The sequence below is a fragment of the Scophthalmus maximus genome, chromosome 16 (genome assembly GCF_022379125.1).
Source record: "Scophthalmus maximus strain ysfricsl-2021 chromosome 16, ASM2237912v1, whole genome shotgun sequence".
In the NCBI taxonomy this organism is placed as follows: Eukaryota; Metazoa; Chordata; class Actinopteri; order Pleuronectiformes; family Scophthalmidae; genus Scophthalmus; species Scophthalmus maximus.
In genome coordinates, this window is record NC_061530.1 from 1,543,865 (window position 1) to 1,562,403 (window position 18,539).

General features: G+C 41.9%; 2 protein-coding genes across 7 annotated transcripts in view; one reads left to right on the forward strand and one right to left on the reverse strand.

Moving 5' to 3' along the window:
* On the forward strand, nt 1-11,822 carry emilin2b (elastin microfibril interfacer 2b). Of its 2 annotated transcripts, XM_035613191.2 has the most exons (8): nt 1-441; nt 567-692; nt 1,269-1,450; nt 1,583-3,334; nt 9,051-9,260; nt 9,345-9,398; nt 9,616-9,732; nt 10,375-11,822. In XM_035613191.2, exons 1-8 carry the CDS (start codon nt 299-301, stop codon nt 10,707-10,709), a joined length of 2,919 nt encoding a protein of 972 aa, XP_035469084.2. In that variant the 5' UTR covers nt 1-298; the 3' UTR covers nt 10,710-11,822. The 2 variants fall into 2 exon arrangements, with proteins under 2 accessions (XP_035469084.2, XP_035469082.2); XM_035613189.2 differs by having other exon boundaries at nt 9,051-9,398.
* Nucleotides 11,602-18,539, reverse strand: part of LOC118287719 (phosphatidate phosphatase LPIN2-like) — a 23,245-nt gene continuing 16,307 nt past the window's right edge. For 3 of the 5 annotated variants that reach the window (XM_035613195.2, XM_035613192.2, XM_035613193.2), the window contains exons 9-20: nt 17,898-18,085; nt 17,457-17,550; nt 17,293-17,362; nt 17,105-17,188; nt 16,776-16,855; nt 16,373-16,535; nt 14,039-14,187; nt 13,862-13,948; nt 13,567-13,719; nt 13,050-13,164; nt 12,794-12,897; nt 11,602-12,705 (exon numbers count right to left, since the gene is read on the reverse strand). In XM_035613195.2, coding sequence (XP_035469088.1) covers nt 12,561-12,705; nt 12,794-12,897; nt 13,050-13,164; nt 13,567-13,719; nt 13,862-13,948; nt 14,039-14,187; nt 16,373-16,535; nt 16,776-16,855; nt 17,105-17,188; nt 17,293-17,362; nt 17,457-17,550; nt 17,898-18,085 — 1,432 coding nt within the window. In that variant the 3' untranslated portion in view covers nt 11,602-12,560. Of the gene's footprint in view, nt 12,706-12,789; nt 12,898-13,049; nt 13,165-13,566; nt 13,720-13,861; nt 13,949-14,038; nt 14,188-16,372; nt 16,536-16,775; nt 16,856-17,104; nt 17,189-17,292; nt 17,363-17,456; nt 17,551-17,897; nt 18,086-18,539 lie in introns of those variants that run through there. The other 2 variants (XM_047327591.1, XM_047327590.1) reach the window with 1 other exon arrangement.

The following is an 18,539-nucleotide window of genomic DNA, read 5'->3' on the forward strand; positions in this document are numbered from 1 at the left end:
GGAACAAAAACCATCATGATCCAAACGTTGGCGTCCGGAAAGTACAGTATGTGGGTCGATGAAATAGTGTTTTTGGATTCCGAAAGATACCTGGCTTTGGTGTGTGTTTGTGTGTGTGATATTTGAGAACACGGAAAAAAGGGCGCTGTCAGTATTGGAGGGAGACCCAAAACGTCACATCCAAAGACGCTGGAGGAGCTAGTTAAAGTCTGCGCACCACAGAAAAGGAACAACCCGCGGTGCCTTCACTGATCACTGGACCACGGACTTCTACTACTGAAAGGGCAGATTTTGTAATATGTCAACCATGAGGCACGGAATCTGTGGATTGCCTCTTAATCTCTTTTTAATATTCGTCCCTCTCATCACTGGCTCACCTTTCCAAAACACCAGGTTCCAGAACAACGCATTTTCTGGCACCGAGACACGACAGAAGAATAAGTAAGTAAACTGTATTTCTAAAAAGCACATTGATGTGTTGAATTCCATTAATGGGTTTCATTTATTCGCATCTACTTTGCATAAATGTAAAAATCACTGTGTGATTAACCGGCGATTTTCCTCAGAAACTGGTGCGCCTACGTTGTGCACAAGAACGTGAGCTGTGCTGTCGTGGGAGGCACGGAGAGCTTCGTGCAGCCGGAGGTTTTACCATGTCCACCGGAGCTTCCAAACTGTGCGCAACAAGTGATGTAAGTTCCCAGTTGTCCCCCACATTGTGTGGAGGGCGGATCTTTTTTTACTTCTGTTGGTATTTTGTAACAATGTTAGGCAAGTCTCTGTTAATATCATACATTTTGGATTGATCCACCTTTAAGGCATACAAAATAAAAGCTTCAATGTTGAAAACCATTAACACTGATGTGCACGCATGAATCTTCTCTTCGTAGAAACAAATATGAATATGAAAGGAATTTATACCTATTACTATATTTCATTTATAAATAATTAAATATATAATTTAAATAATAAAACCTGATTTCAAAGCAAAAAGGCTTATCATTCAGACATGATTGACAAACATGGATTGACTTTGCATGTGTTTGTTTCAAGTATGCATGAGCAATAAACACTCTGGACGGCAGGGACATGTGGGCCACCAGTGTCCTCATAGTGGAAAGTCTGAAACTGCCTTCTGCCAGCTGCATGGTTAATTGTTTGCAAATGTGACTCAGTTGTCAACAAATAGAATTTACTACATTGTTATTCCAAGATTTACATTTGTAGAAAACAGAATGTTTTCATCCTCATGTGTTGAATGCTTCCAGATACCGGACGCACTTCAGGCCAATGTATAAGATTGCATTCAAGACTGTAACAGAGCTGGAGTGGAGGTGCTGCCCGGGGTACCAAGGCCATGACTGCAGGGAGGTGAAAGACCTAAAGATACTCCAAGCAGAGCATTGGTCTCATGCACCTATTTCCACTGGAGATATTCCAGTCCGACGAGGTGAAAGACATGATTATAACTAAGGAAATACAGCATGAAACAATTACAGTTACATGACTGCCGGACAGATTCAAATATAAAAGCAATCAAATTCCTGATTCCTAACTGTGTCGCTGTAATTTCTCCCTATAGTTCCAGAACAGAGAACCGAGGGCCACAGAACTCATCCATGGGTAGGGGAGGGACAGTTTGGAGTTCAAACAGGTCACAGGCCACTAGGGGGTCAAAGAGGATCTCAAAATGCACAACTGGAGGAGGAGGTGCAACGACTGTCCCAGATGGTCCTTGATATGCAGACAAGAATGACAGATATGACATCCAATCTCAGACTGGATTTCCAGGAGGATGCCAGTAAAATGCTAGTTACGCTGTTGAATAACATCCGACAGCCTGCCAGTGCACGTGGCACAGAACCTCAAACCATCCGGATGCAGGAATTCTCTTTTGACCACAACACAACACCAATGGACGAAGTTATGAACAAGATCAGCCAGGTTACAGACGACCTAGAGTCTAAGACTAAGACCCTGGATGACCTGCTGGGCCGTGTGAATCATCACGATGGGCAGATTAGTCTGCTAATGGAGGGTGCCCAGAACCCATTGTCTTTACCTCCTCCTGACCTGCAGGCCTACCTGGACAATAAGATCCGCACTCTGAGAGAGGAGTTGATGGAGGGCATGGAAATCAAACTAGCAGACTTGAAGAACTTGTGTGATTATAAAATCATGTCAGTTCAGGAACAGTGTGAAGGACAAGAGACCAATTATCTCAGCCTGGCTGAGCTCATGGACTCAAAGGAAACTGACCTCCTAAAGGAGATACAGGATCTTAACACCAAGATAGTTGATCAAGGCACCCATGTATCTGACTCTGTTCTCACTCGTGTGGAAAATCTTGAGATCCATTTAAACTCATCTCAGAATACTGTGGCGGAGCAGTGTCTCTCTGTAGAGGAGAAACTGAAGAAAGAATGGGGAGAGGCTATTAAAGATCTGAAGGAGACCCTGGAGGACAAGCTGGCCTCGATGGAAGATACACTCACTACCCTGTTGGTAGATACAAGCATCAACTCCCAAACTTGGGCTCAGCCAGAGAGTCAGGTTGTGCTGCAGACAAACTCTCTCAACAGCTCTGTTCAGAAACTGGAGGATAGACTGAATGTCATGGACCAGTTGCACACCAGTGAGCACAAGGCTAATTTAGCTGTTGTAGAAAACCTTCAGCAAGAGTTTCAGAGCTGTAAAACGGCTATAGGTGCTATTGAGATCAGTCTAAAAGCCCAGATTAATGGCCTTGGAGCCATGGAGGGGCAACTCCTAAACTACAGCACTAGCACTGAGAATGCACACAGTGAGCTCAGCTCCATGCATCACCGCTTGGACAGATTGGAGGACTCACTATTAGATGTAGTTTACCAGCAGTCTCAGACCTCACAGAGCCGCAACTCCACCTGGGGTCAAGTTAAAACTGAGGCTGAGCAGGAGGTCAAGGACCTTTTGGAGGTCCACAGAACGAACCATCAGGAGCTGAAACAGCATTTGGATGAGCTGAGCAGGGAGGTGAAAGCTGAGGCTGATCATTGCAGGGAAAAAAACGAAGATGTTGGGAAGGAGATTGCCCACATGGACAGCCGCATTGTTGGTGTGGAAGCTTTGTGTGGCAAGTTGGATCCTATCTCTAGTAGCCTCCAGAGAATCAAAGAGGGGCTGAATAAACATGTCACTGCTTTGTGGACTTGTGTCAACCAGCTAAATGGCACAATTAGAGCTCATGCACGGAACATCGGAGGACTGAGGGGAACTTTCCTGAACCACCAGAACCACATCGCAAATATAGCCAGAGACGTTGAGACACTAACGGACAGCAATTCAGAGAAGACAGGTAAGCTGCCAGTACTGGAGTGCAAATGTACCACAAACCTTTTATTGCCCAGTGGCTTGATGCATTACTTTATTCCCATGATGTAGCAATTTAAAGCAGCACCATGTAACTTTTGAAAGAATAAATAACCAGCTTTTCTTCTTACGAATGAAAAGTTAAAGCAGTAAAACACACTCTTGTCAATAAACTCTTGGGTTTTGCTGCTACAGCCTGGCATAGTCTGGTATTTGCCCTACATTATGAAAGGTAAGATTAGCTAATGTTATTACTGTACAACAAACATTCCTGATTAAGTTCACTGAATATGATTATTCTCTCTGTTTGCTACTGTTGCACTACATGTTAGCATTTACTATTATCCTGTAAATGTTACTTGTGGTTTCAGCAGTTGCTACATTTTTTTTAAAATACAAGGCTAACTTTGATTAATCATCCACTAATCATGCATAATGGAAGGTTGAGGTAGTAATGAAATAGCTGTAATATGTCCTGCACGTTTAGATCATTGCAATGACAAGAGCCAATTTGTTTATACCAGGCTTGCTGTGTTATTGAAGAGGTTGCAATATTGAGAGTGAGAGGAGGTTGGATTTTGTTGTTCTCAGTCAAAGGAGGCAGGGTTGATTCAAGCCACATGCTTGATTTTAATAGACCCCACTTGTGTTGAGCAATACCTTGGCTTTTTTGTGCATCCAAAGTGTGGATTCATGTGTGCGTTCCTCCATTACCTCTATACTGATATATGTATAGTTATGTATTGGGTGTAAAATGTTTGCGTTGCATTAAGCATGAACTTCAGGTTGATCTTGTTTCACTAACTTCATCAATGCATCATGCCGTCAGCATATGAGAGCATAGATTTTCCATCTTGGTGCATGTGTTGCATGCTTCTCGTACAAGCTTGCTCATTAATGGCACGACCTTAGAGACTGAGCTGGACTTAAGTCTCGTAGTTGTAAATGTGAAGTAGAAGCTTGCACATGTTTACAAGCCAAGTCTTTTCCCATGGGACCAGCTAGTTTTCAGTTACGGGTTTATGAGGTAGGTGATGCAGCATACGACTCAGTCCAGAATCTCATGGGAAGTGAACTGGAATAAAATAGTGCTTGTTCTGTTCTCAGTCCAAGTCAGACCAGAGGCTTTGCATCAAGATATGTTTCAGTTTTGACCTCTGATTCATGCCAGTGTATTAATTTTTTTTAGATGCCAGTGTACTCATTTTTTCCCCCAATATTAATGAATCTGTAATGGTTGAAACAAGATGCCACTACACCAAATGGTTTTTGACATAATAGCATTTAAGTCATCGTTCTGTCTTTTCCACTCACTCGATGTCAGGGGCCACTCAGTGCTACTCCTGGCCAGCTACCTCATCCAATTGTCTCCCTCCCTGCTTATCTGAGGAGAGTGGAAAGTGGGGGGGGGGGGGCACACAGCTTATCAATAAACATCATACGGACCACTCATGGGCACCTTTTTTTTCAGAGCCAATTGCTTCTGTGTGTTTCCATTAGTGGTGTTACTGGATAGAAATTGCTATCACTCCTTTTCCTCCCAGTCCACTGTCACATTTTTACTCTTTCTCTTCACTCCCATCTGCAGTTTTCTTTTTTTCCCCACATCTTTAACTTCCATGGTTGAGTTCCTTTTCTGTTGAAATGAACAGTATAAACACTCAGAGCTGCACTGGGGTCCCAAAGGCAACATGTCGGTGTGTTTACCATGATGTCACAGCAGTTGTTAACGTTAAATAAGAGGGTCAGGAAAGGGCTGAAGACAGATGCAATATATCAATCTTGAAATCATTTTGTTGCCTTCAGTGCATACAAACCTTTGGCTAGGAAATGAAACGCAACTGAGATTTGGCTCGAAGACACTTTTCTTCATTCAACAGTGGGCTACATACTTGCAGTCAATGTACATTTAAGCTGTACATTTCTTATCTGCTTAAATCTGAGGAAAAAAAACTGAGCACATGAATTCATTTGGCATGAAACACAATTGGTACAATTTTCTAACAAGGCACTTTTTATAAAAAAGTTTTTGAATTGAGTTTTAGAATTATTCATGTTTAATAGACATTAATGAGAGCAACTTTTGCATTGCCAGACTGTCGCTCTGTTTGGTGTTTATCCTTTCCATTTGGTAATGAAGCAATTCAATATGTCAGTTATCTTTAATAAAGCCTTATATATTTCTCACTTAATATAATAAAATGCCATCAAGTTGAGAGGTATACATATTAATAACTGTTGATAAGTAAATCTGAGCGAAATGCAGGTTTTTGCTAAAAGTGTAGTGTTCCGCTCAGTCTTACCTGATGAATGAATAAAAATAGAAATCTTAAAAAAGAAATCAAGTGTCCTGCTGGAGGAGGATAAACATGAAAGGGATAAAGGAATTTTCTCACTACCTAGCAACCCAAAACCACAATTTATTTTCTTAATAACTTTTCACAGGGTTAGTGTTAGGGTTCACCGTTTTTCGTCCCTGAAGGTCGAGCAAACCTTTCTTAAGGAAAATGTTTCTTCTCATTCATTTTTATGAGAATAAGAAAATGCAGAATTCAAGAGAGTGGCTGTTGCTCAGGAGGTCGAGACGCTCGTCCGCTAACCAGAAGGTCACGATTCGATCCCGACTTAACCCTAAATTGCCTCTGACGGTTCTTCCGGCAGTGTATGAGTGTGACAGAAAAAGTGAGGTAAATAGCAGCCCTGTATGAATGTGACTGGGTGAATGTGACTTGTACTGTAAAAGTGCTTTGAAGCTCGATATGACTAGAAAAGCACTAAATGAATACAGTCCATTTAACGTATTTGCTAGACATCAAAGATACACATCCTGTGTTTTTGTAAGAGCACTGAATGTAAACTCATTCTCACACTTGATTCTAATTGAATACAAATGTATACCCGTATTTACTGTTGTGCATGCATGCAAAAGCATGAGTATGTAAAACGTACAAATTGCCTACTTATGTTGAAGGACATCCATCTCATTGTGTTTAGCAGGGCAACATCTACATTCTTCAAACAGCATGGTAGAGCTCTGTGGGGATGTTCTGAGAGGCTTTCCTGCTTTTGACAAAGCTCAGTGGTTAAGAGCAGAGGTCAACAACTTAGACAGATAAGGAGACTTGTTGGGTGACACACTCTGATCAGTGGTCAACCATGATAACCCCATGAACCTAAAACAAGATGGGACCTGACAGAGAGCTCTCAAGAAACAATGACGTCCTCACTGTTTGTCTGCTTTGTTACTGTGGCCACGGATTTATCCCGAGTAGCGGTCACATTATCCGATGTTAGACTTTTCCTTTTTTCTTTTTCTCTTAAGTTCTGCTTTGAGCAATAAATTCGGAGGCTGGATTTATTGTTTCCTAAATCAAAGTCTGCAGGACGTGCTTTTGGTCTCAGTGACTCATAAAGTCAACACACACCAAATCTGCCTTGCAGTCATTATCATGTGGTATGTAATGTGGACAATGGCTGTGACACAAGAGGCTGTTGTGTCCCTGGAGTAAGGGTGTAGGGGTAAGTGACAAACAACAAAGCAAGGGTTTCCCATGCTTTGTTGGTTTTTTTGGTGGGGGTTTGCACATATGTGGTCGACAGCAGATCCAGTTGCATTTGTTTACAGCAAACATATGCATCCCTCATTCTCATATGCATCCCGAGATCAGATATGAATTGCTGCCATCAAACTCAATTGGGGCACATACCTTGCTTTAAACGAGGAGTGACACAGCTAACAAACGCAGACCAGTGAAACACATGCACGTGTGGCTGTGCGTCTCTTTTATGGTTACACATGTTTATTAACACGCAGACTTTTCTGGCTTCCATACTAAACGACCCTTTTCCCCGGGGTGAGGGGGCAGGCTGTCTGGTGATTGAACATGTGGACGGACCTTGGTATGCTGCTGGTATTCCTTTTATGTGCTGGTTTCCCTTTTGCAGCAGTAGACCCAGGGCGTGTCGTCTCACCAAAGAGTAACAGTGACTTAGTGCCCCCAGCCAGGAGGTGTGATTTGTTGATAAACCCCAGGGTTCGTCTCAGCAGCGGTTCTCAGGGATGCAGCTGTATATGCAGTTGAAAGATGATCGCCATGTGATGGGAGATGGGGCACCTGTCTGACACTCTCTCTCTCTTTGTCCCAAAAAAAAAGCCTCAGATAATCAATAATAATGAGAATTGATGGTAGTCCGACATAAGCACAAATAAGTCAGGTAAATCAGGGCGGAAGTTTGAGACATGTTTAATATAGACAGCAATTTCGTATGTTACCATATTTCACTTTTGAACATGTGACTATATAGTTCTAATGAAGTAAACACTTGTCAAACATACTGTACAATTGTGAGTTACTTGGATGTTGTCACACAAATATAGATTTTTTGTAAATTATTGTTTATTGTATTTCAATTTTGACCATTTCAATAAATAATAAATCTGATATATATGACACAGAAAAGCATCACTTCTTACATCTGAGAACCTCGAAAAAAGCACCAGTAAAAGCTTTCCTGTTAATACAGCATCTTCAGTTGTGCAAAGCCCTATTGAGCAATGTTGCATCATTGCAATGAAGTTAATTTTTTTACCATAGTAAAGGTTGTACAGATTTAACTAATAACAGTTTAAGTAATAACAGTAACTGCCACAATACAGTTCGCAGGATGAAAACTGGGATCCAGACATTGGCGCACCTAGAGGAAATGCAGCCATTTCAGATGTTAAAAGTTGTAGCTGTTTAACACGTGAGAATGTCTGCTCTGTGAACGCTTATACTGAAAAAAATGTGCCAGTAACTATTGCATGAATAGGAGATAGTTGGAAAGAATACTTGAGCACTTGAAGCTGTTTTAGCCTATTTGATAAATGTTTATGTACTCTATTGATTCTTACACTTTTAGATAATATCTTCATGGTTGACTGCACTTATTGTAAGTCGCTTTGGACAAAAGCGTCTGCTAAATGAATGTAATGTAATGTAAAACCAATGTCAGCTTAATGTTCTATGGTTTTAAATCTTAAAAGTAGCTCACAATATGGGTCTAGTGTTAATTTGCACTTCAATATTCAAAGTGATACAGTTCTGAGTGGCATACGGAACTTACTGGTGTGCTGAAAAGTATCAAAACAAACCAGCAGACAATACAAATATTGTAAACAAGTAAACCATTTTAATTGATTTTGGTTTACAAGTTCCGTAAGACAATCAACTTCAAATACCATCGACTGACTGACTGACTGGTTGTATCGTGACTTTCGTTACATTGTGCATGCATGAGCATGAACGTGACCTCTGACAGAGGCAGCGGGAATTTATTAAACCAGTATTAGCTTGCCAGCCTGTTAACATAAGATTGGATTTCTGTATGTTTGCTTTTGACATAATATAACATGAATACATAAAAAACATTTCAAGTGCTCTTGGGGGGGCCCTGGTGGCCACAGGGGCCCTAAGCAGCCGCTTAGTTTGCTCATGCTTAGGGCCGGCCCTGGTCATTTGCCTCCCTCTGCTCATAATTTTAAATGTTTGTGTCTGGATTTATGGGGGAGATATTACACAGTAAAAAGGGGTGAAGTTTGTTTCACTATGAAACAAGATGGTCTGTTAACCCGTCTGACCTCCAAACACCTGGTCCTGCATCTGTCTCAGCCTGACCTGCAGCCTCGACCCCATGGCTCACTCCGTATCTGCCCCCTTCAGGTGTTCAGGTTGCAGTGGAGGACACAGGACTTTCTCACAGTTCAAGAAAAGGCCTCACGGTGCCAATTGGCCCTTTGGACGCCTCTCTCCCTCAGCCACCTGTGATGGAGACCGGAGAGGCGGGTCCCCCCGGCAAGATGACCTCATCCAAGTTGCCTGAGGGGACCAGCGGCAGCCAGATGCCTGTTCAGGGCTTTGCTGGAGCTCCAGGTGTGACACACCCATGTGTTCCTCTGTCCAGCATGTTTCCCACCGTTGTTTCATGTTTTCTCATTGTTTCTTTTTATTCCTCAGCTTCTCCAGCCAAATCCACTGACTCACCAAAGACCAGCATGCCGCTCATCTCAGGTGAATACTCCTTGAATTTTTTATGCTGCATTAAAACAAAGCCTGTCAAGGCTGGATGAAACTATTTGTCTTTTGATCAGCAGATGTGAAAACGCCACACAGACCATCGCCACAGACACCTGCCCTGGGTTTAGTTCAGAATCGATTGCTTTTACAAGATCCTGCCTCTGTGACTGTAATGTTTCCTTGTGTGTGATGTTTCCTCTCCTGTTTGCAGGTGAGCAGGTGTCGTTCTCAGCCGGTCTGACTCTTTCACCGTTCCAACGAGAGGTTGGAATCATTCGATTCAACAAGGTGTTGATCAATGATGGAGGACACTATGACCCTCAGACAGGTAACTGTAACTACAGTCTCTCTGGCCCAAACACAAAGAAGCAAGCGTTTTTAACTATTGTTGTTTTTTTTCACACCACTGCAAAGAATTATTCTGAAAACAATTATTTTCATTATCAAAGCAGTTATAAAGCAACTTGCAACAAGTTGTTTAGGCCAGGATACACATCAGAGTTACCCAGACACCCAAGGCCACATTGCGTTTGACTAACAAGCAAAAACCACAAAATATTATTTTTATAATAAATTATCTATGAGCCAAAGAACAGCAGCAGCTTATTACGTATTTAATAGATCACGAAAATTGGGCAGCTGGGGCTGACGAGGTAGAGCGGGTCTGGATCGTCCTCCTAACAGGAGGTCGGTGGCAGGTCGGCCAGTGTCCTGGGGCAAAACTCCAAATTGCTCCTGACGGCAGGGTGCGTATGGTGTGCAAAAGAAAAAGCGCCGGGTATAGCATGAAGCGTGAATAGGTGAAAAGGTTAACGTGACTTGTACTATAAAGGGCTTTAAGTAAGACTATATTCTATTTAAAGGATTATGTATGACAAAATTGTAGTCGATTTGTTTTCTGTAAATTGAATAACTGATTCATCGACTCAGTGAAGCTCAACCACATAATTCTACGTCCCTGTCTGTTCAGGCGTCTTCACAGCTCCCACAGACGGCCGCTACCTGGTGAGTGCCATACTCGCAGCCCAGCGAGGAGAGAAAGTCCGGGCGGTCCTCTCAGTGTCCAATCGTAGCATCCAGAGACTGGACTCGACAGGTTTCCCGTCTGGAGCAGCAGCACCAACGTCACATGAACAATGTAACTGCAGTAGTTCCACCTCACTGAGTCTGGTTCTCTCACTGAAGCGAGGAGACCGAGCAGCACTCGTCATGACGGACGGGAAGCTCGCCATCTCCGCGTCCTCCACAGAGACCCTGTCATCGTTCAGCGCCGTGCTTCTTTACCCCAGCCCCTCTAAATGGTAGCCGCGCCACTTTCAGAAACAAACCAGTACCTTTTTTAATCCATGACCACAGTATGGTGGATGCACTAATGCTAATTGTGAAATCTTATTACCAGATGAGGGAAAGACAACGAAAAGAGGAAAAATATATGTCTCCAAAAAATAACATTATTTCTATAATGAGTAATAATATATATCGTGTTTATATTGCAGTTATATCGTATTTTTTTATTCTAAAGTTTTGGCCTACAACCTAGAACTACCAAATATATATTTTGCTTGAACATAATAATTGTTGTCCACCACAGTAATCTGAGTTCCTTCCTTGATAGATAATAACACAAAGTGACTTATACCTATACTACCTCATAATTACTGATGTTAATCAATTGTTAGTGTTACAATTTATCTTCAGTTAAAGGGCCAGTAAGTGATTTTGGAGAGAGATTGTTTGTTGTTGATGTTTTCTCTGCACTGGTCGGGGCTCGAGTATGTGAGACCGTCGCACTAACCACGGGGCCAAAACCCCTGAGTGGCAGCATGTGGCACTAGCACGTCTCTAAAGGTGTCGGGGAGTGATGTTTCCAAACTGCACACAGTGATGTGAGGTGCGGTCCGCCCCCTTTAAAAAAATGTCAATTTACAGAGCCAGGGCTTTGCCGAAAAAACTGATTTCTTTTTCGGCACACAGAACTGTGAGGAAATAATCACTGAATTTTACAAAGTGTATTGGATTTGAATATCGCTTACTGCCCCTTTAATCTCATTTGTTAATTACTCGACAGAAATCTCTGAGTAGAACTTTAATCATCCCACTGATCCTACCATCTAATGCAGACATTTGATATTGGTGTTACTGGTCTTCACTGGTCCAAACTCTCAATAATGTGCAAAATGAGCTTTGATTCTTCTAATTGAGTTTTAGCTTTTATTAAAGCAGTATCCAACAAAGGGCTTTTGATTTAACACTTTTTAAGTGAATATATTATATATACACTTTATATACACAAAGATCTACAACTTGAAAAGAGAAACCTCACATAAGTCCTGTCCAGATCTGTCCCCTCATACTGACTGACTTACAAATACAAATCAGATCAAACAGTTGAATGCATATGTGCTTACACTGTGACGTCATAATGTCGACTGGATTACCAAAAGGTAATCTGCAGAAAATACTTGCAGCAGCAAAAGTTTTTCATTGAAAAGTAAAATTTGACTAGAAACACGCAAAAAATAGTGTGATCTTATCGGACAAAGTTTATCACTTTCATAGAAAGGAGACTTTGAAATTTTACGGATAGCTGTTACTTAGCATGAAAATAAAAATAAAATGAGGCATCACATTAATATTATACTGTGGTCTGATATAAGCCTTTCGAAGAATTGGTTACAAAATTTGTCCAAAATGGTTGCCTCTCATTAAATCTTGATTTAGGAAATAACATAATAGCAACAGCATCTACAGTTCACAAAGTTCCTTTTCCTCCCAAATTGCAGTATTGCAGTTATTACCTACAGTATGAGCAAAATCATTTCTCCTTCAGCATCATAGTGGAAAAATCTTTAGTTTGCAGCAAACATGTAAGATTCCTATACATTGAATAACATCATGATAGAGTAAATAAGGCCTTCACATAGTTGCTTTAAATACACATGTCCCGTATGTTTTGTTGTAAGTCAGACAGAAACTGTTCACTGCATTGTAAATCCCAAAAGTTTTCCCTTAACTTGCATCTGTGTAAGACCATATAAAAGCAATATATGTTGAATTTGAATTAAAACATTATCATCAGTATTAAGCCAGTGTATTACAGGTACATAGATTACTGCTCTGAGTTGAGTTGAGTTGTAACATTGACATCGGTCCGAGTTAAAGCAGCTGCTCATAACACACCTCAGCGATGGGCTGCCTCCAGTAGCAGAAGGAGCTGAACTCTGGGCAGCTGAAGGTGGCGCTGTGTTGTGAGCCGCGTAAAGGAAAAACATGCTCCACCAGCTCACTCAGCCGGCTGTAACTTATAAACAGAAACACAGCAATGGGAACAATTAACATTGTTGTGAGACAAATGACAGACAAAAGTCAATTGATGATTAGGTACTTACGATGTTTTATTGCCTTTGGCTTGCTCGAGGATTAACTCCCCTTTGGGATTTACTGTGAATATCCGGCACACAGGCACACCCACTTGCTTGTACGCAAAGACATCCTTGAACACATTGGGAAAAAAGACAATAAGGATCATTTTTCATTGAACAGAACCTTAAGATTATATCTTATTGTTGTCGGTAAATCTTCGATTTTTCATAAAACATAATCTTGAGTGAGGAAAAAAACGCCAAACAAAAATGTTACACTTACACTGTCCCTGTTTCCAAAGGCTGCATAGAAGGGATGTGTGTTCGGGAAGAACAGGTTCTTGATGTCTGAGAGGCATTCGACCTTGAACTTCTCTGGCTTCTTTTCTATGACCTCTCTAACAAGAGAATTAGAAATAACGGATTTCAGACTGGAGCTCTGACCTTTGTTTGCCATGACGTGGAGGGGGGTTTCAGTGCTTAACATTTATTTGAGTCGGTGAGTATCAAAGAATGCACAAAATGACCATAAAACAGGTTCACAATCGGTGCAAATAAATCAGATGCTGAGGTTTCAAATATTTAATTTAGCTGGTCAACACTTCAGGATGAAGTGAGTAGTATGAATAGACAAAGCAGAATGTATATTTATTCTTCATGTCCACTGTAATTGGTTGGAATAACAGTATCTAAAAACACTACTGTTATTTATCATTTATTTATGAGACCGGTGAATCCTGTATTTCATTTCAGCTGTACTGCGTCTCATCCAAATGATGATGTTGCCTCAAAATTCCCACCTGTGGAAGGCAGAGAAGAGGCTGCTCGGGGAGAGCATGAGAGGCCCCCGAGGCAGGAGAGTCCCCCTGTCGTTCACCCAGTGCAGATATCCCCTCGTCATGTCAGCCATGCCGATGGCTCGGGCCGAGCAGTACAGGAACTTGTAACCGTTCCTGAGGAGGGCAGATATTTATTGATGATTGCAATTTTTCACATCACTGGCGTCACTTCACCATTTTTCATCTTCATAGTTGGACATCGGAATAGTGATCAGGGATAGTAGCAATAGTTTGTAGTAACTATCATTAGTCTTACTCATGGACTGAGTGGTAAAGCCGAGCAATTCCTCGATGGGTCCAGTCTTTACCAAGCTGAGGCAGAATCTGACCAAACACATCTGATCTGTGGAAAGAAAATGATCTGGGTGGTAAATACTCAAGAATCCTCTTACGATCTTACGAGGTGAAATCACAGCTTTATAATTTCCCGTACTTGGTGATGGTGCCATCGATGTCGGAGATTATAACCTTGTCGTCCCAGTTCCACAGGTAGATGGTGCCCATGCAGCGACACGTCCCCTGGTACTGGGTGGTTATGCTGAAGGTGACATCATTAGGCCCATCTCTGAGCTTCAGACCGGCCTGTGAGAGACATTTATACAAGCTTTTCTTGAATGTACCCTTACTCTCACAAGATCACATGTGAATGGGTGAACATGAAAGATCACAGTAGCCTCTCTTTGATACAGAGAACCTGCTATATTGCCACCGTTGCATGTTTACACTGAACCAAACAAGCTGCTCCCGTGAGTGATTTTTACAAAGCACGCTGATGTATAACACAACAGCGTTGGTGTCTGTCCCACCCTTCCAGCTGTGGTGTTACACAATGGGAACATTTTCAGATTCTTATCCTAAATGTCTCTTACATCTGTTCGTACCGTGAGTTCGTACGAACAGACTTGTAGGGTTCATCAAGCACGTTTATCTGACGTGCCTGAACAAGATGAATGTTACCTGTGTGTATTTGAGCGAGACGGCGCGAGATGGCAAATTAGCATAATCAATGGGCCCAAAATACCATATAAGGCTTCGCTTCCTGCCCCATATCATGAAGAGTTCATTCACGAAAATGGCATTAAGGAGTGAAAAAAAGAGGAAATTTACGGGATCAGAGATTGAAGTTCTGGTTTCAGAGATGAAGAAATGAAAGTCTATATTTTAGCAGCATCAGCAGGAGTTAAGTGACGCACGAAAGCAGAGCTGTTAATACTGATTCACCTGTGAGTCACACTTTTTTTTTAACACTCGCCACAGCAAGGTGATTGATGACTGCAAGGAGGTCTAAGTGAAGTCTCCGTCACTTATGGTTGAAAAATATGTAACATAATAGGCATTGTTGCAGTGGCATGTTTCCTGCTGGTGCTGGATCAGTGCACCTTCGTTTGATGCAATATTATACTAATATGCTGCTAAAATCATTTGACATGTCTTCTCTAGCATGTGGAGCAGCTTACCACCAGCTGTGTTAAGGCTCATCACCTGCCCTCACAGCTGTTGCTCTACCACGACACACGTGCTCATGTGACGCTTGTTGTATGATGCTCCCGTCTCGCCTGCAGGTTGACTATAGATGACATGAGCTAATTTGAGTGAAATTTTGGTAAATGATGTGTAAATAGTTTGCATGGCGAAAATCACCAAATGACATATCAAGCCAGCAACTCCGTGTTCCTCTGCGCAACATGCATGCCAACTGCCAAAGATGTGCGCTTCCCTGGCCATTGCGCTACAATGAGGTGAAATTTATACATTTTCAAATACATTTAATTTAATTTATATACATAATTACTTCAAAGCTATGAAAAAACTGTTGGAAAGTTAGAGAGGCAACTGGTTTAGGAACCAGAACCAGTGTAAGCAGCCACTGGAGGCTGCAATATTCATTACAAAATACAAAACACAATGTGTTTCTTATTTAAGTTGCACTGTTGCCTCACAGAATGCAGGTTAGGACAAAAAACATCCAGGGCCTTTCTGTTTGGAGTTTGCCTGTTCTCCCCGTGTCTACGTGGGTTCTATCCGGGTACTGCTGCTTAATCCCACAGTCCAAAGACATGCAGATTGGGGTCAGGTTAAAAACACTGACCTGTCAGCAGCCACTAGTGGCTGCAATATTCATTACACAATTGTAAATTGTCAATAGGTTTTTAGGTTGTTTGTCTCTGTATGTTGGCCCTGTGATAGGCTGGTGACATGTCCAGGGTGAACCCTGCCTATCGCCCAATATAAACTGGGTGGGGTTGGCTCCAACACCCCCACGACCCTTAAAGGATAAATAGTTATAGATAATAGATGGATGGATGAGAAATATGAAGTATTTCAAAGAAGGGTCGATTTTATGTGCAGTTGTTCATTAAATACTGTGGAGAATTGGCCATTGATGAAGGAGCAGAAGACCAAAGTGAATATCTCTGTGTTCATGCTCTTCTTATTTTGACATGTTTGTTTGTCCCCATCCAATGTATTTCTGAGTCCTATCTTTGCTTTAATGAATCTACGTATATATGTATGATTTCACGGTTGATGTCATTAAAAGGGGAAATGCAGTAACTTTTTAGGGTCACATGGCGGGACTGATGGGACGTCTACCACCATTTTTCTACAAAGAAAAATATAGCAAATAAATTAAAGCCCTCATCTTGTCTCTCTAAAGAATAACCTATATAATCAGAAAAACAGAAATTCTTCTGTTCCAACCAATGGCCAATTTCTGCCTTTGCCATATTTTAGTCCCACTACTCATATCAGTGCTCAGTGGTCTTACTATCTGGTCAGAGGACAGGCGGAGGGATTTCTTATAGGAGTGACTTGGTGCTGGTGCTGGTGCCGGGCCTTCTGTCTGCACACGCTCGATAGGCAGCAGAGCAGCTGCTGCGGCATTAAGCTCTTTAGGCTCGTCGTCACTGGACCACTCAGATGTTTTGTTCCTGCAGGAAAGGTGACACAGACGGAAGGAGGGAGACAAATGATATCTGTGCTACAAATGGGCAAATGGGTACCATTTGGACATGAAATGGTTCAAGCTAAATTAAAAACCTTTGTCCTGAATTATCAGGCTTTTTCCGCCTCTGTGGCACATTTTTCTCAACTGTGTATGTGTGTGTGTGTGTGTGTGTGTGTGTGTGTGTGTGTGTCATGAGGAAGTCAGAGCTTTGTTGCTCACTCACTGTGTTTCTGCGGCCTGGTGGAGGGCAGGGCTCTCTCTGGTCAGCAGCTCCTGTCTCTCTGACTTGGTCTCTGATGACGACTGAGGAGAGAAAGAATTGTTATTGGCCTTTTATGACTTGAGTATAGACAAAGCATAGTGAAGTGCAGGATATGATTGAGCTGAGTCTTTATATAAAGATACTGCTGCAGTGATGAGATACATTTTGTTGAAAGTGCTCCACGTTTGTCTCTCATTTACAATGCAAAGTTAATCAGACAGCACGGGAGTCACACACAGATGGAGGTGTGACTTACAAAGCTACATAGAGCCTCCTCACACACTCTGCACCTGTTTCATGCCGCTCTTTCTCCAGAACCACCAGCGTCCAGACTTTTTGGGCATTTTCTCCTTCACCCAGGCCTCCTCTGTAGCCTGGAGATAAATATTTAATATGTAAACAGACATAATGTGCTGATGTGGATAAGATCAAATTGCTCACTTAAAAAAACCACACATCACATCAGACCAGAGGATACCTTGGGCAAGTTCTTCTGAAAAGCTTGCATACTGAGTATCAATGGCGCTGCCAGTGTCCAGTTGTAATACCTGGGGGGAATAAACGCGTTTTGCTGTAATGTGCAATCATATATAAATGAATCATCTCACAAAAGTGTACCCACGAGTGAGGAGGACGACTCACCTGTTTGCAATCCTGACCACCAAATTAGGATTGTCAATAATGGCTGGATTCTCTGCGAATTCATTGTAGGTGATGATGTGCTCCGTGAATTTTTCTGTGATAAATTAAACATAAAAGCCTCAGTATAAATGTTTGTGATTGCACATATTTCTAGACGGATAACAACATTCTCAGTAAGCAGGACAGTCAAAAGGATTTAAAGCCTTACTAGTGGGTCAGAAAAAAAATCAATATAAAAAGAAATGTATACATGGACATAAAATGTAGAATGACACAAGCATATACGGTCAGCAGTGCAAAGGATTAAATGGAAATCTTTTTTTAACCCCTGTATGAGCAAACATTTTCAGCATTCATTGTTCTTAGAAGAAAAAAATGCTGTGCCCACTGAAATTTTAAGAAAGATATAAGACGAGCTGAAAAATAGAGAGGATGAATTACCTTTAGAGATCTCAGATTTTTCTCCAACGCCTCCACACAGCGACAACGTAACGTCAGGGAGGTCACCCGCAGAGTCGGACAGACACTCGGTGCCGCTGTCTGCTGCTGCGCTGCCCACTGACTGTGGCGACTGGGATCCAGAGCGCCGGCCCATCTCCCCCCAGTGTTTAGGAACCTGCTCGCACTCACTGAAAACACAGACGGTCCAGTTTTACACACTTAACTGTCTTGACAGACACAGCTACTCTTATTTGTTCCGAAACTGCTCAGTGATACCAGTTATTCTCCTGCTCCTGATCCCCACAGAGTGATGTCTGTTAAACTGAGGCTCTTGGAGCAACACAATGTGAGAATTGCTCTTGGGTATACACGGGGTCCTGTAATTCATTAGCTTTGGCAACTGGAACAAATTACAAATGGCCGTGAGATGGAGAGGACAGAGATAAGTTTACAGCCTATATGATTCTTTCAAATATAATACGAATAACAATGTTTACTCTGTCTGATTGTCCTCACTAGTCCAATAGCAATACGGCATATGTCCTGCATCTTTTTGCCTATTCTAGCCCTCGCCAACAGGTAAAGCCGGTCTGATATTCACTTTTGTCCAGTTTCTTACTCGGTGACTTTTCCTCACCTGCT